The sequence below is a fragment of the Buteo buteo genome, chromosome 10, assembly GCF_964188355.1.
Source record: "Buteo buteo chromosome 10, bButBut1.hap1.1, whole genome shotgun sequence".
NCBI classification, from domain to species: Eukaryota; Metazoa; Chordata; class Aves; order Accipitriformes; family Accipitridae; genus Buteo; species Buteo buteo.
The window spans coordinates 24,045,293-24,059,740 of record NC_134180.1 but is presented as its reverse complement, the minus strand read 5'-3'; the positions used below and the strand labels follow the sequence as shown (position 1 = coordinate 24,059,740).

General features: G+C 38.7%; 1 protein-coding gene across 4 annotated transcripts in view; it reads right to left on the bottom strand.

The window, feature by feature from the left end:
• DPYD (dihydropyrimidine dehydrogenase) overlaps positions 1-14,448 on the bottom strand; it is a 371,706-nt gene that overhangs the window by 183,237 nt on the left and 174,021 nt on the right. For 3 of the 4 annotated variants that reach the window (XM_075038929.1, XM_075038930.1, XM_075038931.1), the window contains exons 11-12: positions 13,793-14,003; positions 3,221-3,405 (exon numbers count right to left, since the gene is read on the bottom strand). In XM_075038929.1, the coding sequence (XP_074895030.1) occupies positions 3,221-3,405; positions 13,793-14,003 (396 nt within the window). The remainder of the gene's footprint in view (positions 1-3,220; positions 3,406-13,792; positions 14,004-14,448) is intronic. The other variant, XR_012652042.1, reaches the window with a different exon arrangement.

The following is a 14,448-nucleotide window of genomic DNA, read 5'->3' as shown; positions in this document are numbered from 1 at the left end:
ATAGCATCTTAGTGAAGTGCAGTTTATATCAGTTAGGATCTAGCTCTCCCTTCTATAAGTGTATCATGTACATTTCAGTCTAAGAAAAATATAAAAGAAAGTGTCCATACTGGGAAGATTACTGTAAAGAAAAAATAGATTTAGATAAAAGAAAACTTATTGTGAACCAGAGAGGAAAAGTCACTTTGTAAGAGGGATTTTAGTAAGAAGAAGAAGGCAGCTTGAGTGCCACGTATGGGAAAATGCTCCACGGCTAAGCATATGAATAGAGCAGGAGTGAAGATTTAAGGCTGGTGCAGTGGTCCAGGAAGAAAATACTGGAAGAATTGCGATGTGAGAGCTGTCTTTGCTCTCAAGGCACGCATAGAAAATCAGAAGTTAGCCCTGCAATAATTGTGAATTACCCTGAATATAACTATTACATTATTAAATCCCATTCACTAATCGAAAAGAAATGAATGGTAACTGAGGCATAAAAGAGAACAGCAGCCTATATTGCTTCTACACAAGATCATAAAGTCACTGTTGGACAAAAGTGAGGGCCATTACAATCCCCAAACTAAATAAATCACCAAGAGTATTTTACAGAAATTTTTACATCATCCACAGAATAACAAAAAAGGTTGAATCCTGAAAAAAAGTTGTGAATAGTAGTTGCATGAATTAAGCTGATTCTGTTTGGATCTCTAATGATTTGCAAAGAACAGTTCTAGGAAGACTGACTATATCTTCTAACAGGTTCTACTATAACTATCCCTAGTTGGGCTTTGACTGGTCATGTTTATAGAAACTAACCTGACACAGCTGCAGGCAACAATTTCTGAGATGAACCTATGCTTCATACAGTGGGAGGAATATGTTAAGAGGCAGGAGATATTTAGGCAACTAATGATGGAAAGTTTCCAGCATAAGAGCAGCCAAGAAGCTTCTGTAAATAACTCGCAGTTTTGAACATAAGGCATTTCTGCTGGAGAGTCCTTGAGTCTGGATCTCCTGCTTCACTTGACCATGTGCCAGAGCTTGCAGCGATTGGAGTTTCAGGGCACATATCAGGCCCATCTGTTTGCTTAGCCTTTTGCCTGGAGTAGGTTGGGATACAAGCAGTGTGCCGTTCAAACAGTGCATTCTGCAAGTAGTCGGGATGGTGGTTTTGAGTTTCAGTCTTTGACATGGTCTTGGGTTGCTTGAGAAATCCCATGGAATAGTTTTATTTTGCTAAAGGCTGATGGCATTATTGGTAGATCCTGGTGCTGAGATAGTTGGCAATTTTGGAAATGGCTACCTATTCCTGTTACTAAAATGCAAATGGATAGATGGTATCAATGTATTTATTTAAAATTTTATGTGTACTCAATTCAGACACTCAGATGACAGGAAGACTGCTTGCCTTAGAATCTCACAGTAGAGAGAAAATAAGGTAGTGTGTAAGGGTGTTTTCTCACTTGATATTGGAAGTTTCCAGAATACAGGGCTGTGAATTGAACACGTGCATGCACATGCATGCAAAGGCGCGCATACATGCACATACCTACCCCTATAAACATCAGGGTAATACAATCCTTCTCTAAACAACTTCTTTAGAAAACAAACTCTCCTCTAGTGACTTAAATTTCTACCAGGTCCAAACACCGGTGAAGTAAATTGCCAAATTACAGCACTCTGAACCACAGCAACCAGATTTTACAAGGGCTGCACATCCAAATAAATGCCCCTGGGCAACCCATTCATCTAACAGCTGGAAAGGTGACACTTGACATTTGGAAACTTTCCTGTGAAGATTGCTGTAAGGCTTTCCCATTAGCTTCCTGGTGAGACCGTAAGGTTGAATAAGCTGCCTTGAAACCTACAAAGGGTAACGGAAATGCTCTAATATCACAAGCTTGCTCCATTTAAAATTCTAATTCTCAAGCCATGACTATTCAGATTTTTCCCAAGGTATTAAATACATTCCAGAAGGGAAAAAAAAAGTAAGCTTTGAGGAGTAAGCAAGATGATAAAGGAAGTTTTTTAAGTGATGTGTGTATTTCTAGAGGTTAAAGAGGAAGGAGACAAAGAGGAGATACCCCTCTCTCCCCCTCTCACAGTTACCCAAATTCACAGTGCACTGAGAAATTAAGCAAGCAGGTCAGGGATTAAAGATGTTTCACACTCTGCATTTTCATAGGGTCTAAGAAGGCAGGACACAAACAGTGCTTTAAAACAAGTGAGAAAAAATATGCACAGATACTAACAACAAGCTTTCAGTTGAAGTATTTTTAGGAAGTGAAATCAGACCCCAACAGCATGAAATTGCACAAACATGCAATCAGAGAGGCTTTGAGCAGATGGATGGGGGAGAAAGACATCGAGCTGTTACAGTCCCAACTTCAGTTGTTCAAACCTCTTTTTGTGGGAGAATGAATCATGTACCATGCTTCTAAAAAGTTCCTTGCACTATGAATGCACTCTTTGTCAGCTGGTTCTCCACACAGGCTGTGTCTCCTGTCTCTGAAGGTTCCTCTGCAGCTCCTCTAGACTTTGTGCTCTTTCTTTTACTAGAAAAATTAGGGCAGAGGTGCTCAGTCAGCAACATGTAAGGAGCACCAAAAGGGAACATGCAGTTACCAGGTTTTTGAACCTCTGTTCTGTAAGCCTTAAACTCACATTTCTCAGGTAAATTCTCCTTTGTGTTATTTTCCTCTGTGCATTCAGTGTTTATTTTTTGTCAGGTTCTTGTGTCCAGTTTATCAGCCTCATCAGACCAACCTTTGGTTCCAGTGTAGATAATATGAGTACTCTGTAAACTGTTAGTACACTAAAAATGTCTTCCCTATGTAACAACATTGGCAATATTTAATTTTTAGTTTAGGCACTATTGGGAGATTTTATATTTTAATACTGATGGGCTCACTTCTTTTCCGCAACTACCCAATTAGGACTTCTACTTGCACTGTGTATTGTGCAGGGAGGCTTCCTACCCTTGAGCATAATTCAGAGCTGAGGCCAAGAAAATGTTGCTTGGATTTCAGTGTTAAGATAATGTAAGAAAGCTGGGTTCAACTACCCAAACTCAAGCATGTGATCCAAGCTGAATGAATCTGTAATGTTCAAATCACCAGATAATCTACGTATTAGTTTCTCAAAACTTGTACATTTAATCTAAACCACAATGAAATTATTCTTTTAAAGTATCTAAAACCAGATAGAAATGGGAAAGAGAAAAATACTTTTAAAAAGTCACCTGTATGTATCTGTGCATGTACCAGGAAGCTTGTTTTCCATCATTTACTGATTCCACTGTAGTGTTAGCAAGACCACCAATGTCACCCCCTGCAAAAACCCAGGGTTCACTTGTTTGCATAGTTTCCAGATCTACTTCAGGAAGACCCCATCTGTTAAACTTGATAGGTGCCATGGCCTCTCTGACTGTAATTAAAGTGGAGGACAAATATGTTAAAAGAAAAAAGAAAACACTGTTGCTAGAATCTGTCAGATATACACTGATAACAATTAGTAAAGCAGTTCCAAGTTCTTTAACTTACTTAAATGTAAATTTTCAGTAAAAATGAAAAGTTTTTTTACATACATAAACACTCTTGTTGAGCTAGTGGAGGTATGTAATTACGAACAGGACTCAGACAGAAAAACAGCATACACTACATGGAACCACAGTTTAGTAGCATCAGAAAAGTAACCAGTTCCTGTGTGCCTGCAAAGCCATACTTGCATACAAAATAAACGTACACAAGTGTCACAAGAAGTGACTGACTTGACGCAGGCTCAAGAAATAATTGGTGCTAATGTTCTTCTGGTCACTCCCTGAGAACACACTGCATATCCCAGAAGCTGGGATTCACAAAGTCATTCTCACTGGCATCATTCATCTCCCAGGGAAAAAGTCCAGCACTTCTGAAAACCTTATTAATGAACAATATTAAGAAAGGAAAAACAAATTTTCTTCCTCTTCCTCCGCCCATAGCTTTGTACTGCACTTACCATATCAACATTTTTTTCTCTTGAGTAACCTACCATATACTCCTTTGTGCAACTTAATATGCAGCATACGATTTTTGACAAAAAAGAATGTTTCTGTTACAATTTCTAGAAATTCATTTAGATCTCCATAATTTACTTCCCACATTCATTAACCCTCACAACAGAAATGATACTCTGCTACTTTCTGACAGGTCATTATTAAACCTGGCTGAAAATTTTCAGATGGAACATTTTCCCACCAGGAAATGTTATGCTACCAAAGATTTGGCTTTGACAAAGTGTGTTGGTTTTAAAGAAATTTAATTCTGAAAAAGATATGTTTCAATAAAGTCAAAACTATCCTGACTTAATATTTAAACTCAGAACATCCTGAAAGTAGGGCTCACTTTGAAACTTGTTACGTATATTAAGAATAAAACCATAAAAACACAATCAAAATGAAATGCTTACATAAAGACAATAGATTTTGTATCTTTTTCACTGCAATTTCTGATGGTTTTTTAGAGCATTCATTAAGATATCCTAATTTTTTTCATGTCAGTAAACAGCACATATAGGCTTTCTGCACATGAACTACTATTGTCCTTAAAAAAAAAAGTAGATGTGAAAATAAAAAAGTAATTTTTTATACTGCATGGCATTATACAAATGGCATTAAATACATATAAATGCTCAGGAAAAAATATTCCTGCTCTATATTAACATAATTTTTATTCTGCATTTTTAAATTATTTTATTATAATCGCAAAGACACTTCAAAGTAGCTTCACAGAGAATCATATTTTTAGCAAATGTTGATGGCATATATCAAAATGAGGGGGTTTTATATACCTTTGTCTACAAGAACTGAAGATTCTGCAATAAAATGCAGCTTAAAATTGCAATGTCCCTCAGGGACGTACCAGTAGCAGATGCAGATTGCTAAGGTCAATTAAACTGATGTAGTTGTGCTGTCATATATGTAAAAGAGAAACCTGCCAGTTTAAGACAAGAATATTTCTCCAGTACAAGGGCAAAGTCACAGTATTGCCCCAGCGCATGCCTGAGTATACAGCAAGCTTCAAATGCATCTTTCTTGCACATCATCGTGATGGAATTTTCTTCCCAGACTCTGTATCTCCCTTCACCTCCAAATCATATATTAGAAGTGTATTTCAAAGCAGGGGCTGTTTATAATTAGGGGCAAAATCATAAAATAGGAAGCAAGGCACAAACATTGTCACCTACTTGTCCCACCTACATGCTCCTCCTCACCTTTGGCATACATAAACATATATCCAGAGGACTCAAATCCAAAGTATCTTTTTTGCAACTGGTTCAGAAGCCAGAATCATAGATGACAGTTTTAAGCTGAAAGACTGTAGTAGGTTCTCCTATTAGAAGTATTTAATTTATCTTCAAGACCTATTGCTTGCACAATCCCTCCCACAGCGCATATACTTGTGGCTTAACTTGGCAAAAATAATATTTGCATAGTAACAGCATCAAAAACTTACGAAATGGTTTCCTTTAAAAATACTTAAATTACTGAAAGATCACACCAAACACAACCTTCAGACTGAGATATTTTTCAGTCTGGAAAATGAGGTTTTTGGTTTGCTTGTTTGGGTTTGGGGGTTTTTTGGTATCTTTTTTTAAAAAGGAAAGTGCTGATAATGGCTGATAGCCGATTTATTAAGAATCAAAACATTAACTTTCTCTTTATGTCCCAGATTGTCTGTACTTCAAGAAAGCTTTTGATTGTCTTATATTTGTCATATATAGGACAACTTATTGCATGCAGTGGTACCATCTCAGCATGTGGTCTAGACATTTCTCGCAAGCTAAATATGTACAGGCTTGTAAAGACATGTTTGGAAAAAACCCAGGGGAAAACTCAGTGCTGCAGGATTTGGTATCGGGGATTTAATAGATGACTTTTGTTTCTCTGAGACAGGACTGAACCACAGTAAAGGTATTAGAGGGCAACGTGCTATCAGAGATGTAGTTTTTCAGAAGAAATTATATAAAACTGGAAGTTCTGACTACTTATTTCATCCTGTGGAAAAATAGGGTATTACCTCTGTTATCCTGGATCTATTACATTTCTCAAATCTATCTTTGGATTGTTTTGTGCTAAAATACCTGCCTGGACATAATTATACCAGAAGCTTTTTGAGTGCAAAGAATGCCCAACATACTTTCACCTGAAACATCTCCCCAGGGCCTGGAGATTTGTCTTCCTGATCAGTATTTTTAAAATTGGGAAAGACCGTTTCCCTGGTGGCAAGGTTGACATGGTATCCAGCAGCTATTTCCTTCTGTCTTTATAATCTCCAAGATTTAGGTTAAGTAAAAATAAGGGCATGATTTAAAAGCATCTTATATAAGAGTTCCTAACATCATCACAATTTGGATCTGGTACCTGGGGCAACTGTGAGGCTGAAGGGACCACCTCCTAGCCCACCTGCATAAAGAAGGGGAAGAACTTTGGTCTTCACAAAGGGAAGTCCCTTCTCTGCCCCTGTGAGAGGTGAGAGAGGGTCTAAGAGCCAAACCTGAGCTTGAAAGGAGGTGACCCTAACTGTCAGTTCCCTGATTTGCTGTTCGACACTGAACAATAAGCAAACTAGATAGCACATGCTTTTGTTGGTGCATGATTTGGGACAGGGGTAAAGAAAAGAGTGTCTTTTAAATCCCTGCATCCTCACATCCTTTAAAGTTTGAAACTAACATAGCTTTGCTCTTGAAAATTAAAAGTACAATCCTGTGGCTGTGCTGCCTTCTCTTCCATATGCTGGTGAGATATTATATATAATTTGAAAAGATCCTTCTGGATGAAAGACAACGTACAATTGAATTGTTCTGATGCTATCAAGTCATGCTAACACAACACCAAACAAAGGACAGTTCTGAATATATATTCCAAATTTTCTATATTCAGAGAGCAAACAAACATAAATGGAAAAGCAGCAGCAAATTATAGCACTTGCAAAAACAATATTAAAATATAAGTGAATACAGAAAAAATATTTTAATTAACAAAACTAATCAAATGGAAAAGATTCCTCAAATAAAGCTTTAAAAGTGAGTCTGTGTGTGTTTGACTGCCATGACTAATTATGTATCCATGTAATGTGTGTTCAATTTGGGCTTATTTAAATAGCAGAAATGCTCATTAGCTGCAGTATATCTGTGAAGCTTCAATAAACAGTTTAATGGTTTTTATGTTTAACCAATTTCATAAGTTCCTGTAATTTTAGCTTTAGTAGCTCATTATTGTTATTTTTGATATCCATCTTACAGAATTCCTTTACAGTGAATAGTAGTAATACTTCAGAAAAATACAAATATACTGTAACAGTTGTCACATGCACCAATAGATGATTAACTGCTGACACTGCCCAGTCTAAATGCCCAGCAAATAAAGAAAAGCACAATCATGCTTCCCCCAGTCTCTGCCCCACTAGCATACTGAACCAGGATTAAAAAGTGGTTTGACTGTATAAAGTTGAGTCCAGGTATGCTAGGAGAGGCTCCTGCTGCAAGCTGGTACTGATTTTGTTTTCTGCCTGTCACCAGCAAGCAAATGTGTACTGATGCCTATCAGGTGAAAGAGCAGAATTCCTGCTCTAAGCTAACAGGGTGTTAGAAGTCATCATGAAGCCCACCACTTTTACATATTGGAACTGGTAATCATTTCAGGGTGTGGAACTGCTGCACTCAAACTCATGCAGTAAACCTACTTGTGGAGAAAAATCCTATTCCAAATGACTCAGCAGGAAAACTCCTACCTATTTCACTAGGAATCTATATAAATTTCAGTTTTATATAACAATTTTTTAAAAAGTCTGGTGCCTAAAAGTCTATATTGGGCATGTGAGGCAGATGTTCTGCTACCAGGGAGACACCAGGTCACCCCTGTGGGCACTCCCAGCTAGGGCATCACAGCCACCTCTCTTTCTCCCTCCTAGTCTTTCATTAGATATTCAAGGCTTCAGTGCTTTGAGGCTGAAGTTACCTAGCTGTCTGAGCAGGTTGTGGGAAGAAAGTCAACATTCCTTGCAGGTTCACTGGCTTCTGTAGCATTTCAAGTTCTGGATTTGTACAAAGGAAAACTAAAGTATTTTTCACTTAGGAGCTCAGAGCTCTGCAAGCTTTTTCCCTTTTTCCCTAGCAAATGCTTCTCAATCTATAGAAATAAGTATTAATTAGGAGTGGGTTAAATAATAAAATTGGAAACTACTTGGGCAAATTTATCTTTGCTGTATGTTGAACTATACTGGGGGGACAGTAGTTATACTCTAGGAAGCCTTCTGGGGTTTGCTGCTGCAGTTCCCAAGCGAGATGACCATCATACTAAAAGTAAAAGCACAGTATCTGAAAGTTGTGACCGATTCCCAGAAATGTGAAATAAAATTTTGCCCTTCAGTTACCATGCAATACCTAGCTTCTACCAAAGATTTAATAAAACATTTTTGCTCACTAATAGCCTACTGTTTCTGGGGGGTTTTGCAAAGGCAGTATTTGGAGTTGGCTTGGATATTTTTGTGTGGTGGGTTGACCCTGGCTGGACACCAGGAGCCCACCAAAGCTGCTCTATCACTCCCCCTCCTCAACTGGACAGGGGAGAGAAAATATAATGAAAGGCTCATGGGTCGAGTTAAGGACACTCAGCAATTACCATCACAGGCAAAACAGACTCAACTTGGGGAAAAAAATTAATTTAATTTATTATCAATCAAATCAGACTAAGATAATGAGAAATAAAACCAAATCTTAAAACACCTTCCCTCCAGCCCTCCCTTCTTCATGGGCTCAACTTCACTCCTGAATTCTCTGCCTCCTTCCTCCACAGCGGCACAGGGGGACAGGGAATGGGAGTTGAGGTCAGTGCATCACAAGTTGTCTCTGCTGCTCCTTCCTCCTTGGAGAGGACTCCTCACACTCTTCCCCTGCTCCAGTGTGGGGTCCCTCCCACGGGAGACAGTTCTCCATGAACTCCTCCATTGTGAGTCCTTCCCATGGGCTGCAGTTCTTCATGAACTGCTCCAGTGTGGGTCCCTTCCATGGGGTGCAAACCTTCAGGTACAGACTACTCCAGTGCAGGTCCCCCGCGGGGTCACAAGTCCTGCCAGCAAACCTGCTCCAGCGTGGGCTCCTCTCTCCACAGATCCACAGGTCCTGCCAGGAGCCTGCTCCAGTGCGGGCTTCCCACAGGGTCACATCCTCCTTCAGGCATCCACCTGCTCCAGCGTGGGGTCCTCCCTGGGCTGCAGGTGGATATCTGCTCCACCGTGGACCTCCCTGGGCTGCAGGTGGACAGCCTGCCTCGCCATGGTCTTCACCACAGGCTGCAGGGGAATCTCTGCTCTGGTGCCTGGAGCACCTCCTCCCTGTCCTTCACTTGGTGTCTGCAGAGTTGTTTCTCTCACATATTCTCACTCCTCTCTTTGGCTGCAGGTTTTTTCCCCCTTCTTAAATACGTTACCCTAGAGGCACTACCACCATCGCTGATGGGCTCAGCTTTGGTCAGCAGCGGGTCTGCCTTGGAGCTGGCTGGCACTGGCTGTGTTGGACACAGGGGAAGCTTCTGGCACCTTCTCACAGAAGCCACCCCTGTAGCCCTCCCCGCTACCAAAAGCTTGCCATGCAAACCCAAAACATTTTGCATGCCCCTTTTTTGTCTTTCCAGGAAAATAAACGTACAGCATAATACATTATACAACATTATCATGCTAAGATTCAGTGTTCTGGTAAATGGGAATACTTCCTCTTTACTGCTGCCTGCTAAACAGAGTGTTGAACTAAACTTACGTTGCCAGTCCCCTATCCTGCCTCAGTCCCCTGTCCTGCACTGCATTTTGTAGTGTGCTTTGAACAAGTGTACTATTTTCCATAATTTCTCCATTGTTTCTCCTCAGAAATTCAGGAAAATAGATCAGAGCAAGGACATTTGTTCCAGTGCAAAATTTTGCAGTCCAAAAATATTGTTCCCTTTTGCTTAACAGAACAAAATAGTTAAGAAAATGGTTGTTCAATGTTTAGACTTTAAAACCAACTGGACTGGTGTTAAGATGGATGTTGAGGCTGTACGCAGTGATAGGGAGTACACAGAATTACATTTGTATATATTGAGTAGTTGCAATTTGGAATGGTGACAGAAGATATTTCAGTAATTCACTAATATGTGATAGGCCTCCAAAATAACAAACCAAGCAAAAGAGCAGGAACACGACGAAAGGTACAAAATTCTCTCACAGCTCTTTATGTGGGTCAGTTATGATGGCTTGAAGGCTTTGGCAAGCTATGCAGTAAAAAAAAGAAGCTTGTGCTTGCAAAATGTTTTTTTTCAACAAGAAGCAAAACATTTTTCTTACTCCATCTGTAGTAGTTTGATTTGAACAATTTGTTGGGGTTTTTTTTACTGGTTTCAGTAAAGTGGTAATGTTCTTAAAATAGTCTAGAAGGCAACTCTCCTGTTTTGTCTATTAGCAACTTCCCGAGCATAAAATGGACTTAGGAGTCCATTTTTTTAAATTAATGATGCATTTACATGATTCCCAATGGGAGGATGAATACCTACTAGAACTGTTGCTTAAAAACACATTCACCATTTTATTTTAACAAAACAAAAAAGACTAAATACCTACTGTGAGCACATGGAATTTCAGTTGCAAATTTAACAGTTAACGTGCAAGAATAAGAAACACCATGTTGAGGATAATAGACTAGAAAAAGCTTTCTAACCTATGAGCTATTTCTGCTCACAACAGCAGTCACCCACATGCTTATGTCTTATTAAACAGAACTTTAAAACATGAGCATCAAGGCTGCCCTGAAGACTTTGCTGAACTGGGGCTAAGTCTGCTTTTAATCCCTCTGGTTTTCATAGTATTTTCTTTATTCTTCTATCAGTAGCATCAGCATTTAACAATATTAATAACAAATAGGACATATCCTGCTAGCTTAGCCCTTATCAATACTGCATTTGCAGTTCCCTGAGGTGCCTTATGAATTAAGTCAATTGATAGAGCTTTTTGCATGAGCAACAATTAACACATTTATTCAACCTGCATCTGAGTCATTCAGCCACAGAATAATTCAGACTAGAAGGGCCCTCTGAAGGTCACCTAGACAATCCCCTTCTTCAAAGTTAGAGCAAGTTCCAAGTCAGATCTGTTTGCTCATGGCATTGTCCAGTTTTAAGTACCTCCAGTATTTTCATCTCCATCTTTTGGTGGAGAATACTTAAATCTCTCTCTCTCTTGAATACAAAAATGCACTTCCTTTTTTTTAAAAAAACCAAAACACTAAGAAGATAAGATGCTTTTGTTGGTTTGGGTTTGGTTTTTTTTTTCATTTCTTTTTGTTATGTATGTCGAGGTAGCCTGGAGATTTGGTTGTAATCCAGCTCAATGGTGAAAAGCAAATTTGACTTTCATTAAGACAGCTTAGTCAAAAAAGAGAGATTTAAAAGCAACTGAAATGGTATGCTCAAAATAAACACTTTGTTTCCTCATGTCTTAGTTTCTTTTCACTTTCACAACATCCAGAACAAATGCCTTGCCTTTTTCCTTGTTATTTGATTGCTATTCTAACAGCAGTTACACCAAAAATACAGTGTGAAAATGAGGTGTATTGCTCACCCCCAAGGTAAATGACTCTCTTCTTTCATGATCAGCTCACTGCATGACTTTGTTCCCCTCCTATTTTATGTTCCTATTTAAAATCCTCACAACAACTAATTTAGACAGTGAATGCGTACTAGGAGATACAAGACTGGCACAGTATTATGGCTAAGCAACACAGTAAGTTCAACCTTTTAGCTGAAGCAGTTTTTAATGTGGGAGAAAACAGAATCACTCCTTTATCACAGGGTCTATGAATCACAACAAAACATACTGATTGCACAGGCTAATATTTGATTTACCACATGAGGTTCTAGAAAACCTTTCAAAAAACTTAAACAGAGGGTTTTAAAAACAACAACAACACTTTCTAAAATTCTCAGTCAAGTAAACTCCACCATTGGTATAATTCATGAATCTCCTAAAGATTAAAAAAAATTCTTAATTTTCTCCCTGCTTCCTGAAGGTTAGACTGAGCCCTAAAAAATGACCAACACAGATGCCAGACTCTTTGTACATCAATACATCTCCAAGTGGAATGGGAGTCTGTTCTCTCAAAGAGACATAGGCTGCACCTCCTGTGTCCTTTAGAGCAGAAGGCAACTGCAGAGCAGGAGGCAGCCCTGAGTAATTAGCACTGTACGTAGCTGGGTGCAGTTGCTGTCTAGATAACAGCCTAAGCTGCGTGAACCTATCCCAAGGAATAGTAACACACATAAGCTAGGAATGCTCCTGGAATTAACTTCACATGTTCCTCAGGGAACCAGGTCGATCCTTCTTTTTTACTGTAGGAGTGTTTAGACTCTTCTCATGGCTATATGATGGTTTAACTTTATATACAACTGGACTGGTGAACAGGAAGCACCGAGTAGCTCATTCAGATTACAGACGACTCTGCTAGCGGCTATATTCTAAAATTCTTCAATGGGACCTATAATTTATTTTCATTAACTAATGTTTTGTCTTCCTGTGAATTGAGTACACTTTTTGTATAATTTTACCAGTAACTCTAGAAAATCTTACTATCAGAAAACTCATTTCTTGAACTTCATTTAAAACAGTGTTATCTATGAGGCATACACAGAAAATGCAGATGTGAGAAGTCATACATTTTATGTCTGAGGTATGACCACAAATGCTACTAGACTCTGCTTAGATTATTTTAGATTTATGATTTTCCTTGATTGAAAAGATTCAAAAACTCATGTTATGCTAAGAAATTTTGAAATTCCCCTTGCAATGGCAGAACCAGTATCTAATTACCAAATTTTCTGGCGACACGCACTCTGAGGCACTTGCCAAGTCCTCCGTCAGAGCATTTATACCCAAAGGACCATGTCATGGGTTAGTTGGCTGGCATGACCATGCCCTGGAGAGGTAGGCACATCGATCACTAAGGCTTTCAGAACCTGCTAATGTTGATGAGCATCTCCAGGCTGAAGATCTATTCATTTTATCAATCTGTCTTCTGCTGAGTCAGTGTTTTTTACTTTCGAGGCACATCTGATGAATGTGCCTGAACTCTTTAAATCTAACCTAGTGTCAGAGAACAGTCTGAGCTCTGCTCAGTTCCCATGTTCTGAGTTGTACTCATGTTTTTCAGCTCTCTTTCTGCTACAGCCAGACAATTTGTTCAATCTCTGAAATGCCATCTGTATGGCAATTTCTGTATCTTTAATATGGAACTATGTAATTGTTAATTTTTAAGACCAAAGCTTAGTTTTATTGCGTATGCACAAGAAATGAGTGATACCCAGACCAGCTGAACCACAATAATGAATCTGTCCTAATTCTTGCTTAATTTAATAGATTAAAAAAAAAAAGTTTCAAAGATCAGATCAGTTCAGTTCAAAGTTGTAGTATAATGAGTTTCTCTAAAGTTAATTAGTGAGACCAGAAGAAATCCCCAAGAGTATTCTTTGAGATCCCATTTGCATTGAGAGGAAAGGAAGATATATACTAAGCAACTGTACCTCTAATCTGAGTTCCTGCTCTATACAATGATATACAGAAAACTACTTTGTTATCAGAGCCTCAAGTTTTGTTCTAAGAGGTATACCTAAAGGACAAAGAAATTCCTGTGAAGGACCAGCAGTCACAAACTGTGTAACCTCCAGACGACTCATTTCACAAAACTGTCAAAGGACAGGAAATGGCTGCAGCTAAAATAACAATCAGCATTTACAGAATGCATTAGTCAAGGTTACCTTTATTGTCACTTAAAACGGAGCCAAAGGCACTGATCACCACATCAGCTTTCAGACGGACAACCTGATCCTCATCTTCTTTCCAGTTTCCTTCATTGTCTTGTTCGGTTCGAACAAACTCCATAGCAACAATTTGTCCACCTCTAAGTACAACTTTCCGAGGGGAGAGGAAAGGTAGAAATTCACACTTCTCTTCTTTTGCAAGTTCCATCTGTAGAGTAGAAGCAATAAAATATATAACTTGAACATTGTTGTGTTTTTATGAAAAAACAAACAAACAAACAAAAACCCCAACATTTTTTGACTCAAGATGCTACCACGCATTCTCCTGTAGTAGAAGTCACCTGTGTACGGTATACAGTCATCTTAATACCAACTTCAGAGCCTTTCGTGCTATTAAGAAAAGCAGTTCTAGACAGTGACACTAGGTAAATTTGCAATGCAAATATTTCTCCAATATATTTTCTTATTGTTGTCTGTTACTTTGAATAGGTATAACTCCTTCAAGGGCAAAAGAGTTACCTTATGCAACTATCTGTGTCTTTTAAGAAGAGGTCTAGTATTAATTAAGTATATGCCCTAATTTCTGTTTACTGTGATTTTAAGATGTTATTAAATGCTGACCACCACGTGCAAACAACAGTTTTCTGAGTGAC